At 45.3% G+C, this 26,429-nt stretch overlaps 1 protein-coding gene across 7 annotated transcripts in view; it reads left to right on the top strand.

Moving 5' to 3' along the window:
• The window catches only part of LOC143027827 (uncharacterized), a 31,235-nt gene extending 5,212 nt beyond the window's left edge, over positions 1-26,023 (top strand). For 4 of the 7 annotated variants that reach the window (XM_076189435.1, XM_076189436.1, XM_076189438.1 and 1 more), the window contains 9 exons: positions 198-394; positions 4,039-4,248; positions 10,959-11,182; positions 11,524-11,610; positions 12,310-12,384; positions 13,915-14,175; positions 22,284-22,391; positions 22,574-23,083; positions 23,283-26,023. In XM_076189435.1, coding sequence (XP_076045550.1) covers positions 198-394; positions 4,039-4,248; positions 10,959-11,182; positions 11,524-11,610; positions 12,310-12,384; positions 13,915-14,175; positions 22,284-22,391; positions 22,574-23,083; positions 23,283-24,377 — 2,767 coding nt within the window. In that variant the 3' untranslated portion in view covers positions 24,378-26,023. The remainder of the gene's footprint in view (positions 1-197; positions 395-4,038; positions 4,249-10,958; positions 11,183-11,523; positions 11,611-12,309; positions 12,385-13,914; positions 14,176-22,283; positions 22,392-22,573; positions 23,084-23,282) is intronic. The other 3 variants (XM_076189440.1, XM_076189439.1, XM_076189441.1) reach the window with 3 other exon arrangements.
• The last annotated feature ends 406 nt before the right edge of the window (positions 26,024-26,429 follow it).

The following is a 26,429-nucleotide window of genomic DNA, read 5'->3' as shown; positions in this document are numbered from 1 at the left end:
CCATCCATAAAGTTGTCTTATAAAAGGCTGAAATGGTGTTTGTTGAATGAAAACACAATTAGTAAAAACTGCTTTGGTATGGAAGATACTATTTATTTCTTATAAGCAAAAGTAAATATCTGTATATTGTTTTAGAATAAACTTCATGTTTAGGTATACATTACTTTTATTCACTGTTATATTCACTCAAATTACAGGTGTGATGGTTTGATGGAGGAGAAAGTAGAGTCACCCTCAGGAAAAAGCTCAGGGCGCTGGAATCTGACTCCTCTTATTAGGAGATTAGGAAGACCAATGGGGAATGCATGGAGAGGTGTCATGGAGGGAGCACCACTTACGCAAGAAGGTGTTTGTCAGGCCTATCAACTCATTCACTATCTGAACAGGGATTATAGTGAGTAATCATAATTTTTACTGTTTCCATTTATTTATTTACCCTGGCTGGGGTATTGGCTGCATGTTATTGTGGGGTTAAAATGTAGCTGATACCTTAGGCCCTATGTAGACCCTAAAGTTTAGGGTCTATATTGGGTAGCCCTGTGGACCAGAGTCGTACATCATTTTGTCTGTGGTAGAGGAAATCTCTATCTATAGAGAAACGAAACTTTATTATATTGCAACTGTCCCTCTGTTATGCTGTACCCCCAACTCCTGATACTATCCTGTACCACTTCTCTGAGTGTTCTTTTATTTTTGTTTATTTATTTGATTTGATTTATTTTTATTTGTTTATTTATTTAATTTTTTTTCCAAATGCTTTGGTGGGGCAGAAGATTCCTTCCACCAAGTCTTCCCTCTTGGTAAAAGGCAACAAGAGCAGGATAGGGATAGGATTAGGCATTCTACTCCCTGTAGCCCCAAAGGGGACATTTTTAGTTCTTGGGGAGGAAAAAAATATATATATACAATACCCTAAGGTTCAAGTCTTTTAATGTGCATGGATGTTATAGATGAGAATAAAAGGGAAGAGATGGGTAGTGTGTTTGCGAGAAGAAAGATGGATGGGTTGGCATGGAGTGAAAGGGAGGGGCAATTTTGAGTTTGGAAGTTTAGTTGAGTGCATGTCGGGAGTGAAGAGAGGATGAGAGAGAAGAGGTGGCTATACTAGTAAGTAAAGAGATAGGTAAGCATGTGGTGGGGTGGAAGGATGTTTCTTCAAGGTTAAAGTGGATGAAGGTGAAACTGGGAAGGGAGGTGCGAGTTTTTGAAAGTGCATATGGTCCTGGTAGTGAGAACAGTGTAGAGGGAAGTGAGTTTTTAGATTTAAACAAGTGCATATAGGATTTAGGGAGAAATGTCAATGTAGTGGTATTGGGAGTTCTTATTGGTAGAGTAAGAAATGAACCAATTGACAGAGTGGTTGGGAAGTGTGGAGTTCCAGGAAAAAATCATAGTCTAGAGTTGATAGCAAAAACAGAGTTTAGGAAGAAAGTCAAGCACAAGTACACATGGGAAAGGGTGGTAGATAGGGCTGTAATGGACTACATAGTAGCAACCAGGAGAAGAATAGGAAAAGTTTTGCATGCACATGTTCTAAGGGGAGATAGTGGGGAATATCGGATAATTTTTTGGTGGAAGGTAAGTTGAGAGTGGAGGATAGATGGAGAAAGGAAAAGGAGAGATGGTAGGGAGGTGCCTAGAGTAAATTGCTTAAATGAGAAAGAAAAGGAGTACAGGAAGCTGAGAGAGGAGTTGGAGGGAGTGAAGTTATAGAGTAAAACTAGGAGTGGAGGAATGGGGATATTTCAAGGAATTGTAAGGTGAGCAAAGTTGGTGTTTGGAACAAGGATGGGAGGAAATAGAAGGAAGGGTAGAGAGTGGTGGGATGAAGCAAAAAAGGTTGTAGAAGAGAAGCAAGCATTCATAGAGGAGGGGTTAAGGAAGTTAGTGACAGAGTTTAGGAAGGTGTGCAGAAGAAAAGTTGAAGGTAAATGTGAGTAAAATGTGATGAGATGTACAAGGGGAGAATGTTGCAGCAAATTAGAAGCGAGTATTAAGGGAAAGAGACTGGAGGAGGAAGTGGATATCTAGATGCTTGGGTGCAAATATGGTGGGAAAGGGAGGAGTGGAGGTAGAATGTAGATTGAGAGAAGCAAGTAAGTGCCATGGTGGATTAAAAAGTGTAATGAGAAATAGACATTTGAGAATGGACACTAAGAGGAGATTGTATGGAGTGATTGTGCTGACAGCACTGTATGGGGCAGAAACATGGAACATAAGAGAGGAGGATTTTGAATGTGTTTGAGATGAAATGCCTGAGAAGTATGGTAAGGGTTACTTGGTTGGATAGAGTGAGAAACGAGGAGGTGAGGATGAAAGTGGAAGTGGAAAAAGAGATGAGAGATGGGGCTGATGAAAGATTATTGGGATGGTTTGGACACATGGAAAGAATGAGTGAAGGAAAATTAGTAAAAGAGGTGAGGAAGGCAGAGTTGGGGGGAGTGAACATGAGGGGATGACCAAGGATGAAATGGATTGGGGTAAAAGAGGTTTTGGGAAAGAGGGGAATGTCTGTTGGGGAAGGATGGGAGAAGACAAGATAGGGGTGAATGGAAAATGGTTGTGTATAGATGATGATGTGATGCATGGAACGGGGTGGGTAAGGGATGGGGGGAGTATGTTTGAATGATGTTTTGAAAAAAGCCCAACAGGATTTCTGTCTTGTCTTTTTCTGCATGAGGGGACAAAGAGGGGAGGTCACTGATTAAATGAAGCTGTCTTGCTACATTGCTTCTGACCCAGGGCAGTGGGCAAGATGCAGGAGGAGCCAAGAAAAGAGGGAGGGAGGGGTATTGAATGCTAGTGGAGTATGTGAGGATGAAATAAGTGGGAGTGGATTCATGCATTTGACTTAGGCTACTTCCCTTGGAAGTGGGAAGGAGCCTTTGGTATATGTATGTACTAGGTTGGGTAGAGTGGTGGTGAGGAGAGGAGGTGAGGTGTGAAAAAGGAGATGGCAAATATGGCTGATAAAAGAGTATTGGGATGGTGTGGACACATGGGAAGAATGAGTAAAGAAAGATTAGTAAAAGGTGTGGATGGTAGAGGGAGTGAATTTGAGGGGATGACTGAGGATGAGGTGGATTTCTCACCATCTTCTCTTTTGGCAGGAAAGGGAGGAGTGGAGGTAGAATGTAGATTGAGAGAAGCAAGTAAATGCCTTGGGGGATTAAGATATGTAATGAGAAATAGACATTTGGGTGCTAAGAGGAGGTTGTACAAAGGAGTGATTGTGCCAACAGCACTATATGGGGCAGCAAAATGGAACATAAGAGAAGAGGAGTTTGAATGTGAGATAAGGTGCCTGAGAAGTATGATAGAGGTTACTTGGCTAGATAGAGTGAAAAGTGAGGAGGTGAGGAGGAGAATAGGTGTAGAAAGGGAGTTGGAAGATAGGGTTGATGAGAATATTGTGATGATTTGGACACATGGAAAGAATGAGTGAAGAATGATTAGTAAAAGGTGTGTGGAAGTAGTGAATATGATGGGGCAACCAAGGATGAGATGGATGGATGAGGTAAAAGGGGCATTGGGAAAGAGGACAGACCATAGGGGTGAATGGAGAATGGTCATGTATGAATGATGCTGTGATGCATGGATGGGGGATGGTGAGGGAATGTGTGTGAAAAATAAGTTGAAACAGCCCGAAGGGATTTCTCCCCGTCTTCTCCATTTCAACATGAGGGGATTGATAGGGGAGGTCGCAGATTTAATGAAGCAGCCTTGCTGTGTTATACTGTATCTTGTGACACTACTTCTGACCCAGGGCAGTGGATGAGATGCTGGGATGACCCATCATCCAAGAGGAGCCAAGATGAGAGGGAGGAGGAGTATGTGTGGGGATGGAATGGTTGGGAGTGGATTTTATGCCTTTGTTTTTGGCTACCTCCCTTGTAAGGGGAAAAAGGCTTTGGTATATGTATGTATACTAAGTCTGGTGATTGAATAAGCAGTCCTGAGATGTCTCATGTCAATGAATGCCTAAACCACTAGCCTCTTTGGTAATTTTGTTTTTATTTTCATGAATGTTTTTTCCAGATATTACTCAGGAAGGGCTTTTTCGGAAAAGTGGAAGTGTAACTCGTCAGCAAGAGCTCAAGGCTCTGTTAAATTCAGGCCGTGATCTTAACCTGGACTATGGAAACTATTCAGCCCATGACTGTGCATCAGTTCTCAAGAATTTTCTTGCTGATTTGCCAGAACCCTTGCTCTCTGAATCTCATTACAAGATCCACTGTAAAATTGCAGGTTTGTATGTTTGTCTCTCTCTCCCTCCTCCCTCTTCTCTCTCTCCCTCCTCCCTCTTCTCTCTCTCCCTCCTCCCTCTTCTCTCTCTCCCTCCTCCCTCTTCTCTCTCTCCCTCCTCCCTCTTCTCTTTCTCCCTCCTCCCTCTTCTCTCTCCCTCCTCCCCCTTCTCTCTCTCCTCCCTCTTCTCTCCCTCATCCTTCCTCTCTCCCTCCTCCCTCTTCTCTCCCTCACCCCTCTTCTCTTCCTCTTCCCTCTTCTCTCCCTCCTCCCTCTTCTCTCCCTCCTCCCTCTTCTCTCCCTCCCCACCCTCCCTCCCTCTCTCTCTCTTCCTCCCTCTTCTCTTTCTCCCTCCTCCTCCCTCCTCCCTCTTCACTTTCTCCCACCTCCCTCTTCACTTTCTCTCCCTCCTCCCTCTTCGCTTTCTCCCTCCTCCCTCTTCGCTTTCTCCCTCCTCCCTCTTCGCTTTCTCCCTCCTCCCTCTTTCGCTTTCCTCCCTCCTCCCTCTTCTCTTTCTCCCTCCTCCCTCTTCTCTTTCTCCCTCCTCCCTCTTCTCTTTCTCCCTCCTCCCTCTTCTCTTTCTCCCTCCTCCCTCTTCTCTTTCTCCCTCCTCCCTCTTCTTTCTCCCTCCTCCCTCTTCTCTTTCTCCCTCCTCCCTCTTCTCTTTCTCCCTCCTCCCTCTTCTCTTTCTCCCTCCTCCCTCTTCTCTTTCTCCCTCCTCCCTCTTCTCTTTCTCCTCCCTCCCTCTTCTCTTTCTCCCTCCTCCCTCTTCTCCTCCCTCCTCCCTCTTCTCCTCCCTCCTCCCTCCTCCCTCTTCTCCTCCCTCCTCCCTCTTCTCCTCCCTCCTCCCTCTTCTTTCTTTCTCCCTCCTCTCTCTTCTTTCTTTCTCCCTCCTCCCTTTTCTTTCTCCCTCCTCCCTCTTCTCTTTCTCCCTCCTCCCCTCTTCTCTTTCTCCCTCCTCCCTCTTCTCTTTCTCCCACCTCCCTCTTCTCTTTCTTTCTCCCTCCTCCCCTCTTCTCTTTCTCCCTCCTCCCTCTTCTCTTTCTCCCTCCTCCCTCTTCTCTTTCTCCCTCCTCCCTCTTCTCTTTCTCCCTCCTCCCTCTTCTCTTTCTCCCTCCTCCCTCTTCTCTTTCTCCCTCCTCCCTCTTCTCTTTCTCCCTCCTCCCTCTTCTCTTTCTCCCTCCTCCCTCTTCTCTTTCTCCCTCCTCCTCCTTCTCTTTCTCATCCCTCTTCTCTTTCTCCCTCTCCTCCTTCTTCTCTTTCTCCCTCCTCCCTCTTCTCTTTCTCTCCCTCCTCCCCTCGTCCTTTCTCCCTCCTCCCTCGTCTCTTTTCTCCCTCCTCCCTCTTCTCTTTCTCCCTTCTCCCTCATCCCTCTTCTCTTTCTCCCTCCTCCCTCTTCTCTTTCTCCCTCCTCCCTCTTCTCTTTCTCCCTCCTCCCTCTTCTCTTTCTCCCTCCTCCCTCTTCTCTTTCTCCCTCCTCCCTCTTCTCTTTCTCCCTCCTCCCTCTTCTTTCTCCCTCCTCCCTCTTCTTTCTCCCTCCTCCCTCTTCTCTTTCTCCCACCACCCTCTTCTCTTTCTACCTCCTCCCTCTCCTCTTTCTCCCTCCTCCCTCTCCTCTTTCTCCCTCCCTCCTCCCTCTTCTCTTTCTCCCTCCTCCCTCTTCTCTTTCTCCCTCCTCCCTCTTCTCTTTCTCCCTCCTCCCTCTTCTCTTTCTCCCTCCTCCCTCTTCTCTTTCTCCCTCCTCCCTCTTCTCTTTCTCCCTCCTCCCTCTTCTCTTTCTTCCTCCTCCTCCTCCCTTTTCTCCCTCCTCCCTCTTCTCTTTCTCCCTCCTCCCTTTCTCCCTCCTCCCTTCTCTTTCTCCCTCCTCCCTCTCCTCTTTCTCCCTCCTCCCTCTCCTCTTTCTCCCCTCCTCCCTCTCCTCTTTCTCCCTCCTCCCTCTCCTCTTTCTCCCTCCTCCCCCTCTCCTCTTTCTCCCTCCGTCCCTCTCCTCTTTCTCCCTCCTACCCCTCTCTCTTTCTCTCCCTCCTCCCTCTCCCTCTTTCTCTCCCTCCTCCCTCTCCCTCTTTCTCTCCCTCCTCCCTCTCCCTCTTTCTCTCCCTCCTCCCTCTCCCTCTTTCTCTCCCTCCTCCCTCTCCTCTTTCACACTCCTCCCTCTCCTCTTTCTCTCCTTCCCTCTCCTCTTTCTCTCCTTCCCTCTCCTCTTTCTCTCCTTCCCTCTCCTCTTTCACCCTCCTCCCTCTCCTCTTTCTCTCCCTCCCTCTCCTCTTTCTCCCTCCTCCCTCTCCCTCTTTCTCCCTCCTCCCTCTCCTCTTTCCCCTCCTCCCTCTCCTCTTTCTCCCTCCTCCCTCTCCCCTCTTTCTCACTCCTCCCCCTCCTCTTTCTCCCTCCTCCCCTTCCTCTTTCTCCCTCCTCCCTCTCCTCTTTGTCCCTCCTCCCTCTCCTCTTTGTCCCTCCTCCCTCTCCTCTTTGTCCCTCCTCCCTCTCCTCTTTGTCCCTCCTCCCTCTCCTCTTTGTCCCTCCTCCCTCTCCTCTTTGTCCCTCCTACCTCCCCTCTTTGTCCCTCCCCCTCTTCTCTTTCTCCCTCCTCCCTCTTCTCTTTCTCCCTCCTCCCTCTTCTCTTTCTCCCTCCTCCCTCTTCTCTTTCTCCCTCCTCCCTCTTCTCTTTCTTCCTCCTCCCTCTCTCCTCTTTCTCCCTCCTCCCTCTCTCCTCTTTCTCCCTCCTCCCTCTCTCCTCTTTCTCCCTCCTCTTTCTCCCTCCTCCCTCTCTCCTCTTTCTCCCTCCTCCCTCTCTCCTCCTCTCTCTTTCTCTTCCCTCTCTCCTCCCTCTCTCCTCTTTCTTTCTCCTCCAAGTCTCTCCTCTTTCTTTCTCCTCTTTCTCCCTCCTCTCTCCTCTTTATCTCTCCTCCCTCTCTCCTCTTTTCCTTTCTCCTCCCTCTCTCCTCTCCCTCTCCTCTTTCTTTCCTCCTCCCTCTCTCCTCTTTCTTTCTCCTCTTTCTCCCTCTCTCCTCTTTCTCCCTCTCTCCTCTTTCTCCCTCTCTCCCCCTCTCCCTCTCTGCTCTTTCTCCCTCCTCCCTCGCCTCCTCTTTCTCCCTCCTCCCTCTCTCCTCTTTCTCCCTCCTCCCTCTACTCTTTCTCCCTCCTCCCTCTCTCCTCTTTCCCTTCTCCCTCCTCCCTCTCTCCTCTTTCTCCCTCCTCCCTCTCTCCTCTTTCTCCCTCCTCACTCTCTCCTCTTTCTCCCTCCTCCCTCTCTCCTCTTTCTCCCTCCTCCCTCTCTCCTCTTTCTCCCTCCTCCCTCTCTCCTCTTTCTCCCTCCTCCCTCTCTCTCCTCTTTTTCCCTCCTCCCTCTCTCCCTTTCTCCCTCCTCCTCCCTCTCTCCTCTTTCTCCCCCCTTCCCTCTCTCTCTCCTTTCTCCCCCTTCCCTCTCTCTCTCCTCTCTCCCCCCTCCCTCTCTCTCGCTCCTCCCTCTCTCCCCTCCCCTTCCCTCTCTCTCTCATTCCCTCTCCCCTCTCCTTCCCCTCTCTCTCTCCTCCTCTCTCTCTCTCCTCCTCCCCTCTCCCCCTTCCCTCTCTCTCTCTCCCTCTCATCTTCCCTCTCTCTCCTCCCTCTCCCCCTTCTCTCACTCCCCTCTCCCCTCTTCCCTCTCACTCTCCACTCCCCTCTTCCCCCTCACTCTCCTCTCCCCTCTTCCCTCTCACTCTCCTCTCTCCTCTTCCCACTCTCCTCTCCCCTCTTCCCTCTCACTCTCCTCTCTCCTCCCTCTCTCCTCTTCCCTCTCTCTCTCTCTCCCCCCTTCCCTCTCTCTCCCTCTCACCCCCTCCCCTCTCTCTCTCCCCTCTCTCTATCCCTCCCCCCTTCCCCTCTCTCTCTCTCCCCCTCTCCCCCCTTCCCTCTCACTCTCCTCTCCCCTCCTCCCCCTTCCCTCTCTCTCTCTTTCTCCCCCTTCCCTCTCTCTCTCTCCCCCTTCCCTCTCTCTCTCTCTCGCCCTTTCTCTCTCTCTCTCTCCCCCCTTCTCTCTCTCTCTCACCCCTTCACTCTCTCTCTCTCACACATTCACTCTCTCTCTCTCCCCCCTTCCCTCTCTCTCTCTCCCCCCTTCCCTCTCTCTCTCTCCCCCTTCCCTCTCTCTCTCTCCCCCCTTCCCACTCTCTCTCTCCCCTCTCTCCCCTCTCCCCCTTCCCTCTCTCCCTCTCCTTCCCTCTCCCCTCTCCCCTTTCCCTCTCTCCATCTCCCCTCTCCCCCTTCCCTCTCTCTCTCTCCCCTCTCCCACTTCACTCTCCCCCTTCCCTCTCTCTCTCTCCCCTCTCCCCCTTCCCTCTCTCCCTCTCCCCCGTCCCCTCTCCCCCTTCCCTCTCTCTCCCTCTCCCCCTTCCCTCTCTCTCCCTCTCCCCCTTCCCTCTCTCTCCCTCTCCCCCTTCCCTCTCTCTCCCTCTCCCCCTTCCCTCTCTCTCCCTCTCCCCCTTCCCTCTCTCCCTCTCCCCCTTCCCTCTCTCCCTCTCCCCCTTCCCTCTCTTCCCTCTCTCCTTCTCCCCATTCCCTCTCTCTCTCCCCATTCCCTCTCTCTCCCCATTCCCTCTCTCTCTCCCCATTCCCTCTCTCTCTCCCCATTCCCTCTCTCTCTCCCCCTTCCCTCTCTCTCTCCCCCTTCCCTCTCTCTCTCCCCCTTCCCTCTCTCTCTCCCCCTCTCTCCCTTCCCTCTCTCTCCTCCTCTCTCCCTTCCCTCTCTCTCCTCCTCTCTCCCTTCCCTCTCTCTCTCCCCCTCTATCCCTTCCCTCTCTCTGTCCCCCTCTCTCCCTTCCCTCTCTCTCCCCCTTCCCCTCCTCTCCTTCCTCCCCCTTTCCCTCTCTCCCTTCTCCCCCTTCCCCTCTCTCTCTCCCCATCTCCCCTTTCCCTCTCTCTCTCCCCCTCTCCCCCTCTTTCTCTCCCCCTCTCCCTACCCTCTCTCTCCTCCCCCTCTCCCTCTCTCCTCTCTCCCCCTTCCCTCTCTCTCTCCACTCTCCCCCTTCCCTCTCTCTCTCCCCTCTCCCCCTCCTCCCTCTCTCTCTCCCCTCTCCCCCTTCCCTCTCTCTCTCCCCTCTCCCCCTTCCCTCTCTCTCTCCCCTCTCCCCCTTCCCTCTCTCTCTCCCCTCTCCCCCTTCCCTCTCTCCCCTCTCCCCCTTCCCTCTCTCTCTTCCCTCTCTCCCCTCTCCCCCTTCCCTCTCTCTCCCCTCTCCCCCTTCCCTCTCTCTCGTCCCCTCTCCTCCCTTCCCTCTCTCTCTCTCCTCCTCTCCCCCTTCCCTCTCTCTCTCTCGTCCTCCTCCCCCTTCCCTCTCTCTCTGTCCCCTCTCTCCCACCTTTCCTCTCTCTCTCCCCTCTCCCCCTTCCCTCTCCCCCTTCCCTCTCCCCTCTCCCCCTTCCCTCTCCCTTCTCCCCCTTCCCTCTCCCTTCTCCCCCTTCCCTCTCCTCTCTCCCCCTTCCCTCTCCTCTCTCCCCCTTCCCTCTCCTCTCTCCCCCTTCCCTCTCCTCTCTTCCCCTACCCTCTCCTCCCCCTTTCCCTCTCTCTCCCCTCCCTCTCCCACTTCCCTCTCTCCCCTCTCCCCCTTCCTCTCTCCTCTCTCCCCCTCTCCCCCTTTCCTCTCTCTCTCTCCCCTCTCCCCCTTCTCTCTCTCTCTCCCCTCTCCCCCTTCCCTCTCTCTCTCCCCTCTCCCCCTTCCTCCTCTCTCTCTCTCCCTCTCCCCCTTCTGTCTCTCTCTCTCTCCCCTCTCCCCCTTCCCTCTCTCTCTCTCCCCTCTCCCCCTTCCTCTCTCTCTCTCCCCTCTCCCCCTTCCCTCTCTCTCCCCCTTCTCTCTCCCCCTTCCCTCTCTCTCTCTCCCCTCCCCCCTTTCCCTCTCCCCCTTCCCTCTCCCCCCCTCCCTCTCTCTCTCCCCCCTTCCCTCTCTCTCTCCTCTCTCTCCCCCTTCCCTCTCTCTCTCTCTCTCCCCTTCCCTCTCTCTCCCCCTTCTCTCTTTCTCCCCCTTCCCTCTCTCTCTCCCCCCTCTCCCCCTTCCCTCCCTCCCTCTCCCTCTCTCCCCCTTCTCTCTCCCCCCTCTCCCACTCCCTCTCCCCCTCTCCCCCTCTCTCCTCCCTCTCCCCCTCTCCCCTCTCTCTCCCCCTCCCCCCTCCTTCCCCCTTCTCCTCTCTCTCTCTCCCCTCCTCTCTCCCCTCTCCCCCTTCCCTTCTCCACCCCATTCCCCTCTCTCCCCCCCTCTCTCCCCTCCCTCTCCCCTTCCCTCCCTCTTCCTCTCTCCCTCTCCCCCTTCCCTCTCTCCCCTCTCTCCCTTCTCTCCCCTTCCCTCTCTCCCCTCTCCTGTACCTCCCTCTACCTCCCTCTCTCCCCTTTCCCCCTTCTCTCTCTCCCTCCCTTTTCCAGAAAATGTGGATAATGTGTTAAGCTCAATATGTTTAATCCCTGAGTGTGATGGAATAATTTGTAGATTTGTACTGGCTAATGCCATGTGATTTTACTCCCTCTGGAAGTCAGCATAGAGGTCAAAGGTGATGGCCATGGATGCAGATGAGCACCTGGCATGAGCCCTTCCCCCCCAAATGCCTTAAGAGATTTTCAGCATGGATCAAGACCCTGTTCAGTTTAGGATTTGCTTCATGGCTGTTCAAGAAGTGCTCATCAGAACAAAATTTGTATTGTTGGGGTCTTCAATTGAGTTGTTTAAAAATAATTTTTGTCGTTTAAAAAACAGAAATGAATCAAAGTACCCTAGACGAAGAGAAGAAGGAATTTGTACAAAAGCGACAAATTAAAGCACTGAGGTTGTTATTCCTCCTCCTACCCCATGAGAACTACCGCCTCCTTAAAGATCTGCTCATGCTCCTTAACCGAGTTACAAAACATCAAGACCAAAATAAAATGACTTCAATTAACTTGGGTACAATGTTTGCTCCACCTATACTTTGCCCCAGAAAGGTAAGATCTTTGTATTTTGGATTGTTTGTTTCGTACAAAGAAAAAGTAGTATACTTGGGTGACTTTAACTCTTGTGTTTTTTGTTTTGTTTTTTAATGGGCATGGTTACATTTTCACTGCTTTGCTGGGATAAGCAACTGGTACCTACATGTTATGGTCCTGCAATATGGACATCAAGGTAAATAATCTAAGATAAAATGAACAAAAAATGGGTGTTGGATTGGTGAATGGTGGGTGTATGCCTTGACTAGACCCTTCTCACAAATGGTAAAGGGCATTGTGGTATGTGTATGTATACATTTTTCCTTGGATTATATTGTTGCTTTATTTTTCATTTTCAGATGACTCCCAATGACTTGCAGTACATGTCAGGAAGCCTAAGTCATTCTGTGGCCTTCATGATTGATCACTGTGCAAAACTATTTCAGGTTGGTAGATGTGTTTGTGGAAGAACTGAGATGAGAGGGGAAGCAAAGGTGGTGGATGGGATTAGGTTTGTCCTTTAGTCTTGGCTACCTCACTTATAAGGGGAAAAAAGCCCTTGGTATATAGATAGATGAATAGATGTATTTGGGTGGGTCTTAATTTTTAAAGAAATGTCATAACTTTAGAATTATCTGGCAGGATGAGATTATTGAATACTCGAGATGTTCAGTTGAGGGTCCTATTTTGTACTGATAACACCAATTGAAACCTGTTTTCTTGGTATCGGTGGGATCTACTGCAGGTTTCTTGTCAATGGAACTAGAGGGAACAGTCATCGTTTGATTAACTTTTTTCTATACTGGCACTTTTACTGTTTTTTGCTGCTGCAGGGCTATTTTATTCATATGTATTCTTTCCCATCTCTTAAACCGTTCTGTGATACATGGCACATTTTTGCATTCAGGCTTCTGACAATATTTATTTATCCAAGTGGATTCCATGGGTAGCAGACAAGTTAGATCTAGTTTTGATCAACCTCTGCTATGTAGGTCGTACTGTAATTTTCCCCAGGGCACTACTAGCATTCATTTTTCTCTAAAATTCTCCTTCAGAAGCGGTTGTTTTGACAAGTGGATTTCAATAAAGTTTGTGGAAAGACCAAGTTTCCACTTTGTCTGAAGGTTATTAAATTTTTATTTCAGATTCCTATTGAACTAGAATACGATGTTAGGCAGTACTGGAGTAACAAAAAGACACTAAAGCACCAGCTGTCCAAGGTAGGTAATTCATGGGAAGAGATTTATGAGCATTATCTGCTGTGTCTATTAGGAGACTTGCACTAGTGTTTGTAACAATTTGCAAGTAGAAGAAATGAACAATCAGATTTGGTCATTCAGGGTCTGTAGGGAAAAAAAAATCTGAACAGTGACTTCATTAGCTTGTTTTCATGATCTATGAGATTTTCATATTTTGCAATTTGTTTTTATCTTGGTCAAGCTTCTGACCCAGGGCAGTGGACAAGGTGCAGGGATGACCCGTCATCCAGGAGGTGCTAAGATAAGAGGGAGGGTGGAGGGGTGGGGAGTGTATTCAGGGATAGAATGGGTGGGAATGATTTTATGCCTTTTCCTTTTTGGCTACCTCCCTTGTAAGGGGGAAAAAGCCTTGGTATATGTATGCAAGTAAAGTTTGATTCAGTTTTCTCAGGATTCAGGTTGTAATACAGGAGTCCCTCAAATAATGCGGGGGTTAGGTTCCTGAAATTACCGTGTATGACCAAATCCACGTATGCTGACATTCCATATTAAATACCGAGAACCGTATGTATGTGTGTGTGTGTGCGTGTATGTGGCGTATGCATGTTTGTGCGTATATACATGTGTGTGTATGTGGCGTATATACATGTGTGTATGTGGCGTATATACATGTGTGTGTATGTGGCGTATATACATATGTGTGTGTATGTGGCGTATACACGTGTGTATGTGGCATATGTATGTATGTGTGTGTGCATGCATGCGTGTGTGTCTGTGTTCACATGTACAAGTAAGCACATACGTGCGTGTGTCTGTTCGTATTTGTGTGTACATGCACGCACATTCACAACATACACTGGTTGTCTAACATATCTACGTGTGTAAGCATGTATATGTCTGTTTTTGATCTCCCGAATCACCACCGCCAGTAACAACATGAACCTCATAAGAGAAATTAAGACACAAGTGCAGTTATTATCAGACTTATTAGTTGTGTTCCAAATGAAAGAAACATTACACTTCAACAGGTTAGGGCTGTAAAATTTCACGATAGCACGGCGCAGGTGGTGGAAGCAACAAGCTAAAGCTTGTTGGCTACCCCCCTACCACCCCCTACTCCCCCTCTCCTCCCCTCCCTCCCTCCTGCATCAGTACCCGGAGGTTGACACGTGACCGCAGGCAGCCACCCACGGCTATCCCCTCGCCCCACACCCTTGTTTGAGCAGTTCCCAGTGTACATAATGACCACGTTATATGAGGATCGACTGTATATGGTAAAATAGAAAGCAGTCTCCACAAATGTTTGTGATGTTGCCGCGTGTGCGTATGCGTGCCCGACTTGGCACGAATTTTAAAACTGTTCTCTACATTTGAGATGGTTTTGAAATAAAATCTGTGTATGATTGAATCCGTGTTATTCGAATCCGCGTTATTTGAGGGACTCCTGTACAATATTCATTAAGATGAAACTGGCATAAAACCAATGATATAAATGTCCCTTAAATCATATATACCTTTATATTTGTCTTCCTCTATAATAAACATTTGCAGCGTTCAATGCAGGATGCACCGACAAATACCATCTTCACTTTTATTGACCGGGAACTGACAGCCCAAGCCAACAACCAAGATGTAACTGATGTAGCACTGGCTGAACTTTATGCATATGTACAGTCCCTACCCGATTCTGCAAAAAAACGTCGCCTAATTAAGCAGTTCAACAAGGAGAATGGTCCTGGTACTCCACATCTCAACAATTCTGTGCAAAAGAAAAGTGATATAAGGGTCAAGAGCCTAGGTGACTCAATTAAGGTAAGATCCTTGATATATATATATATATATATATAATTTTTTTTTCCAAGGCATAATTATATGAATGTTTTTAATGCATTGTTTAATGTCTTGTGTGTAAGCTTTTGAGCTTGATGTTTTGCTTACTTTTGTGCTTGTTTGTCTGCTTGAGGTGTGAATAACAAAATGGGTTGCTAAAATAGGATTGTAGGAAAATTGAAATATCATTTAGGATATTTTGATAAGGATTTATAACTTGATTTATAGGAATTTGCTGCTGGACTTTTTCAAGTTGTTTGGCTTTAAGATTTTAGGTTAATAATCACCATGTGATTTGGCTACCCCCCATGTAAAGGGGAAAGCCTTTGGTATATGTATGTGATTTGGTACTAATGCTTCTATATTCCCTGTTCCCCTGCATGTTGTAAAAGGCAACTAAATGGGGTTAATGAAGGGGGCCAGGCAACCTCTCCTTTTCTGTTTTCCTCGTGTATTCAGGGCAAAATGTACATTTTCACTTGGCATCTTGGATGATTGAAAGTGGAGTGCAAAGTCTTCTGACTGATACCTGCTCCAACAAACTAATTGCATAGGGCAAAGGTGATGGCTTCGACTGCAGTTTTGTGCCTCCTGGTGTATGTTCCTTATTTTATTTACCATCATTTCAAAATATAACCATTGTTTCCTTGGAAGTTTGAATGCTGAGGGTGCCCTCATCCTGCTTGTGACTAAGTATACCTCTGCCTGAGCAGTGTATGGGCATGTGTTCATTGTACAAGTTTATTGTTCTTTTCATGCCCTTGTGTGATTTCTGCATTTGGTTTTTGGCTTCTCACAGCTGCTCTGTTGAATTGTGTATGGATGATGCTGTGATGCATGGGAGATGGGGGGAGTGAGGGAGTGTGTGTGAATTATATTTTGATGCAGCCCAAAGGGATTTCTCCTGTCTTTCTGCATGAGGGGACTGAGTAATGGGTCACTGATTAAATGAAGCAACCTTGGTGTGGATGTGCTGTGTCTTGTTACATTGCTTCTGACCCAGGGCAGTGGGCAAAATGCAGGAATGACCTGTCATCCAAGAGGAGCCAAGAAAAGAGCGATGGAGTATGTGGGGATGAAATGGGTGGGAGTGGATTTATGCCTTTGACATTGGCTACCTCCCTTGTAAAGGGAAAAGAGCTGTTGTGTGTGTCTGTATATATATATATATAATTTTTTTTTTTTTTTTTTTTTTTTTTTTTTTTTTTTTTTTTTTTTTTTTTTTTTTTTTTTTTCTTCTCTCTCCACACAAAGGAAAAGGGGGACATGAGTAATTTCAGAGGGATCAGTTTGTGTAGTTGGGAAGGTTTTGATTGAGAGGATTAGGAAAGGTAGGGGTTGTGTGGATCAGATTTTTGTGGCAAGACATATGTGAGAAATGGTTAGGAAAAGGTGAAGATGTGTTTTGGGCCTTTATAGATTTGGTAAAGGCTTATAAGAGGGTAGACAGAAAGGCACTGTGGGATATTGCAGAAATGTGATAGGAAAACTGTTAGCTTCTTCCATATGGTGATTCCTACATAGGCATCTTGAGGAGCGAGTGGGTATGTGAGGATGCCAGCATCAATGTCTTGATTATATTTATTTTGTAGCTGATAGACCCCCAAATTCTGTAAACTAGTTTGATCACGTTTTGTGTGTTTATTATTGCTCAGAGTGAAAAAGAACAAGTAATACAGCAGTGACTTTATATTTTATAATGTGAATGGTGTGATGCATTGTACGTTAGGCATTCGATGCTGCTCTTGAAAATTTGACTTGTATTGAAGAGGCTAAGAGCATTTGAATCTTTACAATTGTAGTAGAGCCTGTGTTAGAAATGAAGAGTGAGTGGTTTGAGGTAATGGTTGGATTTCATCAGGGATGTGTTATGTCACCATGGCAGTTCAATTTATACATAGATGGGGCGATGCAAGGGTAATGGGCTGGGGATTGTAGATGGTTGTAGCAGGATCAAAGGAAGGATTAAGGAAGTTAGTGATGGAGTTCGGAAAGGTGTACAAAGGAAAGAAGTTTAACATGAATGTGGGTATAAGTAAGTTGATGAAATGTACAAGGAGAGAGTGGCAGCAAATTTGGAGCAAGTATTAAAGTAGACTGGAAGAAATGGATAGCTTTAGATACTTGGGGGCAAATGTGGCTGGAAGGGAGGAGTAGAGGTGGAGGTAGAATGTAGATTGAAAAAAGCAAGTAAATGAGAAAGACATTTGGGAATGGATGCTAAGAGGATATTGTATGTTGGGGTGATTGTGCTGACAGCACTGTATGATGCAGAAACTTGGAACATAAGAGAGGAAGTTTAAATATATTTGAGATGAAATACCTGAGAAGTATGGTAGGGGTAACTATGTTGGATAGAGTGAGAAACAGAGGTGAGGAGGATAGCAGGGTTGGAAAAAGTTGGGAGATAGGGTTGATGAAAGAGTACTGGGATGGTTTGGATATGTGGAAAGAATGAGTGAAGAAAAATTAGTAAAAGAAGTGTGGAAGGTAGAGAAGGATGGAGTGAACATGAGGTGGTGACCAAGATAAGATGGATGGGGTAAAAGGGGCATTGGGAAAGAGGGGGATGTCTTTTGAAGAAGGAAGGGAGAAGACGGAAGATAGTGGTGAGTGGAGAATGGTTGTGTATGAATGATGCTATGATGCATAGAAGGGAGTGGGTAAGGGATAGGGAGTTACAGAGCATGTGTTAATGATATTTTGATGCAGCTGGAAGGGATTTTTTCCCATCTCTTTTTCTGCATGAGGTGATGGAAAGGGGGGATTGCTGATTAAATGAAGCGGGCTTGTAAATGTGCTGCATCTTGCTACATTGCTTCTGACCCAGGGCAGTGGGTGATATGCTGGAATAACCTGTCATCCAGGAGGAGTCGAGAAAAAAGGGAGTGGAGTATGTGTGGATGAAATGGGTGAGAGTGGATTACGTGTTTGATTTTGGTTACCTACCCAGTAAGGGGGGAAAAGCTCTTGGTATATGTTTTTATTTTTTTCTCTCTCTCCTCCTCTCCCTCCCTCTAACATAAAGGACTTCCTAAACTGACTCTACAAAATTGGGAGGGTACTACCAACCAGAGGCTACCGTGGGAGTGGGCATGGCTTTTTTGTGTGTGCATCCTTTGAAAATGTCATTTGAGATGAAATATCAGGAAATTAAAAACTTGTATCACGGAGCTCGCCTTGTGATCCAAATCTCTTATCCAGGTGAATAGGCATCATCGTAATTTAGTCCAGCCTTCTTCGTCCTTTTCTCTCTCTCTCTCTCTCTCTCTCCCCCTCTATTTTTTCAGTATTTTCCCTTTTTTCTTGTTTATTTTTCCTCTTTGTCTATTATTTGTTTATTGTATTTTTTATTATTACATACATGCATATACCAAGGCTTTTTAGGTAGCCAAAAAGGAAAAGGCATAAAATCATTCTCACCCATTCCATCCCTGAATACACAACACACCCCTCCACCCTCCCTCTTATCTTAGCACCTCCTGGATGACAGGTCATCCCTGCACCTTGTCTACTGCCCTGGGTCAGAAGCAGTGTCGCAAGACACACCACATCCACAGCAAGGCCGCTTCATTAAATCGGCAACCCCCCTCTCCGTCCCCCCATGCATAAAAGGAGAAGACAGGGAGAAATCCCTTCAGGCTGCATCAAATTTTGCTCGCACATACTACCTCACCCCCCATCCCCCGTCCATTCCACCTCATGCATCACAACATCATCCATATACAACCATTCTCCATTCACCCCTGTCTTCTGTCCTCTCCCGTCCTTCCTCAACAGACATTCCCCTCTTCCCCAAAGCCCACTTCACCCCATCCATCCACCTCATCCTAGGACGTCCCCTCATGTGCACTCCCTCCACATCTGCCTTCCATACCTCTTTTACTAGTCTTTCTTCACTCATTCTTTCCATGTGCCCAAACCATCCTAATACGTTTTCATCAACCCTATCTCCCAACTCCCTTTCCACCCCTGTTCTTCTCCTCACCACCTCATTTCTCACTCTATCTAGCCTAGTAACCCCCATCATACTTCTCAGACACCTCATCTCAAACACATTCAAACTCCTTCTCTCTTCTTCTCTTATGTTCCATGTTTCTGCCCCATACAGTGCTGTTGGCACAATCACTCCTTCATACAGTCTCCTCTTAGCATCCATTCCCAAATGTCTGTTCCTCATTACACTCTTCAATCCACCAAGGCATTTACTCGCTTCTCTCAATCTACATTCTATCTCCACCTTCACTCCACCTTTTCCTGCCACATTTGCACCCAAGTATCTAAAACTATCCACTTCCTCCAGTCACTCTCCCTTAATGCTTACTTTCAGTCTACTGCCACTTTCACCGTACATCTCATCACCTTACTTTTACCCACATTTTATTATTGATTTTTATTTATTTACTCTCTCTCTCTCTCTCTCTCTCTCTCTCTCTCTCTCTCTCTCTCTATCTATCTATCTTTCATCTCTCTCTCATCTCTGTCATCTTTAGGGTATGTTTTTGTGCTAGTGTGTTCCCTAAGATAAAAGGGAAATGGGAGATGGTTTAGTGTGAGATGTATGGGAGTGGGTACCTATTGGTATATTGTGTTTTTGGGTGGTTGCAGCTCCTTTTCTTTCTGCATTGGTTTGTGCTGACAAGTGTAGTGCAAAGTCCAGATATTGTGTTTGAAGGATTGATGGGTTTTGAAAATGGGCAGATCTGTTGTCCATCTTGGACCACTACAAGCAGGTACCTGTCATTAGTTCCATAATATAGAGGAAAGAGTAAAAGTGAAGCTCATTGTAAAGGAGGCAAAGTAGAAAGCAAACTTATAAAGTGGGATAGGTGTTTTATAGAGAATTTTGTAAAGGATAGAAATATGTTTTGGAAACAAGTGAGAACAGTGAGGGAGTTTTGTCAGGTATAGGAAACTGTAAAGTGACATGCTAATGGGAGTGAAGGCAATAAGGAAGGATGAGTAGAGTATTTCAGGGGTTTGGTGAATGTTGAGGTGGTTAGGGGTTGATTGTGGCAGTGGAAGATGCTAGAAAAATGACTGATGGAAGAAGAAAATTATAGCACTATACAAAAAGGTAAGATACAAGGAGCATTAAAATGATGGGGTTATAGGAGATGGCAAGATACAAGGAGGATTGTAAGTGATGAAAGCTGGTAATGCACCTGGGTTAGATGGATGTCAAATGGAGTGTGGTGAAGGGAGTAGCAGTTTAGTGTATTGACTTGAGATTTTGTGTTTGCCTGAGGTAGTGTGCCACTGGATTTGGAATGTATATTTAGTTTCACAATAGATGCTAGAAAAGTGATTGATGGAAGAAGAAAATTATAGCACTATACAAAAAGGTAAGATACAAGGAGCATCAAAATGATGGGGTTATAGGAGATAGGAAGATACAAGGAGGATTGTAAGTGATGAAAGCTGGTAATGCACCTGAGTTAGATGGATGTCAGATGGAGTGTCTGGTGAAGGGAGTAACAGTTTAGTGTATTGACTTGAGATTGTTTAGTGTTTGCTTGAGGTAGTGTGCCACTGGATTTGGAATGTATATTTAGTTTCACAATAGATGCTAGAAAAATGACTGATGGAAGAAGAAAATTATGGCACTATACAAAAAGGTAAGGTACAAGGAGCATTAAAATGATGGGGTTGTAGGAGATGGCAAGATGAAAGGAAGATTGTAAGTGATGAAAGCTGGTAATGCACCTGGGTTAGATGGATGTCAAATGGAGTGTGGTGAAGGGAGTAGCAGTTTAGTGTATTGACTTGAGATTGTTTAGTGTTTGCCTGAGGTAGTGTGCCACTGGATTTGGAATGTATATTTAGTTTCACAATAGAGGAAAATGGGACAATTATGAATGTAGTAGCTTTGGCAGGATCAGTCTGTAAGTGCTGTTGGAAAGCATGTATGATTAATTGAGAAAGAACAGTTTGGGAAAGAAAAGTGTGGATCAAATTTTCAAAGCAAGGTGAATATGCAACAAGTTGTTGGCAAAAGTTGAGGATGTCTTTTTGGTATGGAGAAGGCATATAACAGGGTTGACAGGAAGGCTTTGTGGTATTGTTACAAATGTATGGGATACTGGTCGGGTTGTAAATGGATGATGAATTGATGCAACCTGAAGGGATATCTTATCTGTACTATAGATTGTTGAAGAAACAAGGTGGGAAAGTCACTGTAATGAAAATGTAGGGGTAAACTAGCATTTGCTGTTGGGCCCTGCTCTGTAGGTGTTGTCTTGCATTGCTTCAGATCCAAATAGTGGGTAGTGAATAGGAATGGCCTTTCACCCACAAGGAGCTAAGATAGAAGTGAAAAACAATGGGCATTGGGTGGGTGAAAGGTGGGTGCATGCCCTGGCTGGCTACACCCTTGATAAGGTGGGAAAGGACCTTGTGGCACAAGTAGTTATTTTGCACCAGTTGATTTGGAAAGGGTACCTGTTGTATATTGTATAGGAAACTAAATATATAGCATGATTTACCAATGAACAAATACAGGGTGTTTGAGATAAATTTTGTAATTTTTTTTATCTATCATTTTAGAACCATTTAAAGATTTAGTGGTAAAGTGCAACGGATAGCTAATTTTGTGTACTATTGGTGGGTGTGAGAGCTAGAGAGCATGGATGACTGGAAAGCACCGGAATATTGGAAGAGAGTGACCTGCATCATGATGATTTGTGCTGGATTAAAAAATTCAGAAATCTTAGCTGCAGCTCAGTCCTCCTTGAATACCACGAAGACCATGATATACGAGCTGGAGAATTGCAACAGAGATTTGGAAGCAGTGGCTAGCAGGAAATATCATAGCAGGCATTCTGACTCTGTCCACACAATGAAATTCATCAAGAAGCTGCAAAAAAAGATGCGGCAAGATCCAGGCAAGGCAATGCAAACCTTGGCAAGAGAGATGAGCATCAGAGTGGAGACTATGAAGAAAGTACTGAACAAAGATCTTCTCTACTCCTCATACAAAGGCACAAGGGCCAACTACTCAATGCCAAGGCCCAAGAGAGCTGCCTTACAAAAGCAAAGAAATGCCTCAATAAGGTCAAACACCTAGTTGAGCCAGGGATGCTCGGATTCTTCTCAGACAAAAAGAATTTCTGCCAGGACCAGTTGCACAATGCGAGAGAGATGAGTGTCAGAGTGTAGACTATGAAGAAAGCACTGAACAAGGATCTTCTCTACTACTCATACAATAGGCACAAGGGTCAACTACTCACTGCCAAGGCCTAAGAGAACAGCCTTACGAAAGCCAAGAAACTCCTCAATAAGGTCAAACACCCAGTTGAGCCAGGGATGCTCTGGTTCTTGTCAGAGAAAAATAATTTCTGCCAGGACCAGTTGCACAATGCACAGAACAGGTGGCTATCCTACAGTCTACACGAAGTCCTGTGCTTCATGAAAACCAAGTTCCCTCAAACTGTGATGGTCTTTGGGTGTGTTTCCAGCAAAGGCTATGTCATGCCGCCCCACATCTTTGAAGAGGGGCTCAGATTCACTTCAGATGGCTATATTATGTTGCTGTCCACTGTTGTCAAGTGCTGGGTGGAGATGGTGGCTGTAGGAAGACCATGTGTGTGGTAGCAGGACTCCGCTCCATGTCACATCTCTGGGAAAAACCCAGAAGTGGCGGTCTGAGAACTACAATTTTACTATTCCCAACATCTGGCCCTCCAACTCGCCTGATTACAACCCCATGGACTATTATGTGTGGGGCGCAATTGAAAAAGATAACAATCGTACCACCTGCAACACCTAGGATGAGCTGATTGCCAGGATCAAACTGGTACTCGGGTGTGTCTCAAAAGACACCACGAAGGCTGCATGCTGCTGGTTCAGGTTCTGCCTGGAGGCCGTGATGGAGGCTCAGGGCAGCTTCTTTGAGTGAGCTGTATTTGGCAAAAGATCTTCTAAGAGATGCACTTTGAATTTTGAGAATACATTAATTTTTGGCCAAGATATGATTTTTTTCTTTCCTTTCCAAAAAAAAGTGTCAAATTTATCTCTAACACCCTGTATCTAGGTTGTTTGTTAGTAGCTAATGAACCATGAGTAAGGGACATCATGACTTAACATTACAGAGACATCTATTTCAAAAGAGTATTAGAGGAACCAAGAATAAGAAGGAATCGCTCTCTGTGGGGAGACAAGTATCTGTCAAGAGGGTTGGAAGTGAAGATTTGCTGACTGTAAGTTTGAATTTATATTTGTTATGGAGATCTGTATTAAAATTTATTTTAGTTGAATAAAAATAATTTAGTTTAAATAGGTTTTAGAAGTGTTGTATCTTTAGCAACTCATTTCTGTGGTGCTCTTATTTTCCTTCTGCTTTTGCTGCCACTGCTGCTGTTGACGTTTTGCATGTTTTCAGAGTCCCAACCCAACCTCACCTGAACTACATATGTTCAGGCAAAACAAAGATCCAGAAACTTCTGAGATGTTTAAAGCAAAGTCCCTTGATGACCTTGCATCCTCCATGGATGATTGTGCCCAACCTGAGAGGCTTGTTCAGAATCAAACTAGTATTGTACACCCTGCGTTCCACCCCTCCTCTCATCTTCTCAGAAATTTGAAAAGGGCCCCTCCAACCTCCCTGTCTCATGAGCTAGTTAAAGAAAGGCTTTCCTCCACTTCACTTGATGTTGATGCAGCTGATGGCATGTTGTCTCCCTTGCCCGCAATGCCCTCCTTCTCCTTGGACTCCAGTGCAGAGTGTCTAGATGTCACCGAGGAGGAAGGGGGCAATACATTGACTGAGGATTCTATACTCACCTCGGATGAACTATCATTGGAAATGAAAACTAGCATACTAACTGGGGGTTCTGATAAGAATGTAACCTCTCCGATATCTCAGGCTGTATTTAAGTCTAGTATTCCTCAGGTGAGTACCACAGGGGAATATAACTAAACAAGAATGAAAATTAGCATGGATATATAAACTTTAGTTAATCCTAATAGCGATAACATACTGAATAACTGAAATGGTGGCACATGTTATTTATGAATGTAGAATGATTATAATTAATTGAAAATATGATCATTGCATTTACAAACCCTACTTAAGAACTTTTACATTCCAGAGAGTTATCATGACGCCACGTAGTCGGATACCAATCATATTCAATTCTTCTTCAAGTCTTTCTGGTGTACCAATTCCTGAGAATCTTCCAAAGGCAAAGGATACTGCAGACTCTCCTGTTATACCTAATCCTTGTGCTTCTATGGATTCTCCTGCTCGAAATACCCGTGCTCATCACTCTCGCTCTTCACTTCAGTCTCCCTCTGTTTCAGTTCCATCTTTGCCATCTGTATCCCAAAACCCTGCCGTTCATACAGAAGAGACCCAAATGACATTCTCTGATGATTCCACATCTGTTAATTCATCGTTAGCCAAAAGTTTTAAAGCAAATTCCATGTCTACTCTTCGGCGCACCCTTAGCTCGGCAAGCTCGACTGGCTCCCTCTTTGGAAGCTTCTTCAAGCACCTTAGCACTTCCTCTTTAGCTGTTCTAGCATCTAGACTGACCTCCACCTCCTCTCTTTCTGCTGCTGCCACTGCTGACCCTGAAGACTTGCATGAAGAAAGCTTGCATGTAGAGGATGATGAAAATGAAGAAGCAAATGAATCCTTGTCAAGTGTGTTTAAAGATTATTTAATCAATCGCAGCATTTTAACTGATAAGCCAGTGGATCTTTCTGCTGACTGCCTGCATGAATCCTTTGATGGAGATGAAGAGAATCAGCCTCCAAGAGAAATGCCTGATGCTTTGGAGGACTCTAGGGACTCTGCCTGTGTCGTCTCCAGCTCCTCAAGTACGTTAGCTTCTCAACAAGTGTCCAAAGCTTCTCTTGCTTCATTTGATTCTGCCATTAGTGTCAATCAGTTAAGAGAACCCCTGTCAGAATCTCTCTTGTATTGCCTTGATGGAAACTATCCTGATCCAAATGTATGCTTAAGTAAACGGGAAGAACAATCTGGTCCTAAGAGTGCAATTTTACAGGACCAAAACAAAATAGATCAACATGAAGTGGCAGGACTCCATTCTTGTTCCCCCAATGGACGTCAGCATTCCCTCCTACAGAACAAGCAGGGAACTCCTGTGCCTGTTCTTGAAAAGGATTGGCAGGAATCCCATAACAGTAATCAGGGTGTCTTGTTTGAAACTTCATTTTGATTTCTTCCATTCCTCAAGATGTCTGTAAGATGTTCAAATCACCATCTGTGCCTTCTAAATCTGTTTTATTTTCTATATAGAAATAACTGTGGAAGGAGTTTGAGCAAGTGAGCATTTATCTGTGGTCAAAATTATCTTTATACTAGGAACCTACAGCCCCTATAGTAAACAGCAACAGGCCTTGGCACTTCCTATAGATTTCTCTAGGAGGAATGATGGAACTGTTGTCTGTGTGTATGGATCATTGGCTAACTGAGAGGTGTCTAGGGTCACATTTGAAGACTTGAGTTCTGCCCCCCTGGGGCTATGCCTCCAGTGGAGTCGAGGTTATAGGTGGAGTTTGAAAATGAGCATTGGGGGAGGTCATTCTAATGTTCATGTTGCGGGACTGCCATTTGTAATTATCCATTGTTGAATTGATATTTTGCTGTAACTGTTGGGGATTGAACACAAGTTACCATGCTCATAAAGTAGGTTGTTGTTACATGTGCCTCAATAGGGGCAAATTCAGCTTTAATTCCACCTTGTAAATATAGGTGCTCAGGTAAGATCACTACAGTTACTAACAACTTTCACCTGCCCTGGATGTATATATGCATTTGGGCAAAACCCAGAACAAAATGCTCTCGTGCACAAGCTCCTCACCATGTAGAAATAATGTTTGAGAAATGTATTTGCTGATAAAAAGTTTACCATGCATACATTTCAAGAGTCATAATAGATACCTAGGTCAATATATATACATATTACTCACAAATGTTACTCAAGAATGAAGTGCCCTTATATTTTTAGATTTTTCTTTTAACAATTTCATTATTATTGAAATTGGACTTAAGACAGTTTAGGTCTTGATTTTTAATCTAGTGATGGATATACTAAACTGCAAGTTAGGTTAAAAGCACTTGCATGAATTGACCACACTATTCCAGGATAGGGTGCAATATAAATGTGGCATTTTGTATATTGACTTGTGGGGAAATTTTTGTCTTGCAAAATATACATACACATTTGTACATACATGCATACATACATATACACAGTATATATGTTAATTGTGCGAAAGGGAGAGAGATTCACTACAGTCTTGGTTTGTGTGTTGGACACATGATCGACAGCTAATACCCCTCTTGGATAAGAGCTCGGTTCATAAATGGCCCAATCTATGGGTAATTATGTGACTGTACATACACACACCCAAACCTTTGCCCACTATAATTAAAGTGATGCCGAAATTTTCAGAGCTTGGGGCAAAACTAGAACATGGATCACTGGATTAATGGTCAAGAATGTGTGTTTTAGGTGTGTGTATGTCTGTATTTACTTAATTGTATTATACAGGAAAGGAGCAATACCTGTCTTTGTGTATGTCCATCTGTCTGTGTATATAATATAAACATATATATGTGTATATATGGTTACATGTGTGTGTGTGTATTTGTATATGTTTATATTTATGTATATATGTATATATATGTGTATCTGTGTGTATGTATATATTTGTATTTGCGTGTGTGTGTGTGTGTGTATATACATATATATAATTAACATAATAGCTCTCAGCATTTGTCAATAATTTTAGTACTCCCTACCAAAAATAGTCATTAAATTGTTCATTTTGTATATAAATCATGTTGAATACAGGAACACTTTTGTTTATTATTCAAACCTTTGCCAACATAGTGGTATTGGGAGATCTCAATGCTAGCAAGGAAGGAGATGAACCCATAGACAGAGTGGAAAGTGTAGAGTGCCAGGAAAAAAATGTAGTGGAGTTGACGGTGGTGTGTCTAGAGAGTTAATGATGGCAAATAGTGTTTAGGAAGAAAGTCGAGCATAAGTACATATGGGAAGGGTGGTAGATGGAAGGGTTTTAATGGACTATATAGTGGTAACCAAAAGAAGAGTTTTGGATGTACATGTTCTAAGGAGAGTGGAGTAATACATACACCAAAGGCTTTCCTCATTACAAAGGACATACATATACCAAGGCTTTTTCCCCCGTACAAGGGAGGTAGCCAAAAAGGAAAAGGCATAAAATCATTCCCACCCATT

Source organism: Oratosquilla oratoria, chromosome 8 (assembly GCF_046742065.1).
Source record: "Oratosquilla oratoria isolate Oo_2021 chromosome 8, ASM4674206v1, whole genome shotgun sequence".
Classification (NCBI taxonomy): Eukaryota; Metazoa; Arthropoda; class Malacostraca; order Stomatopoda; family Squillidae; genus Oratosquilla; species Oratosquilla oratoria.
The sequence above is the reverse complement of the archived record's forward strand: the minus strand, read 5'-3'. Positions and strand labels throughout refer to the sequence as shown.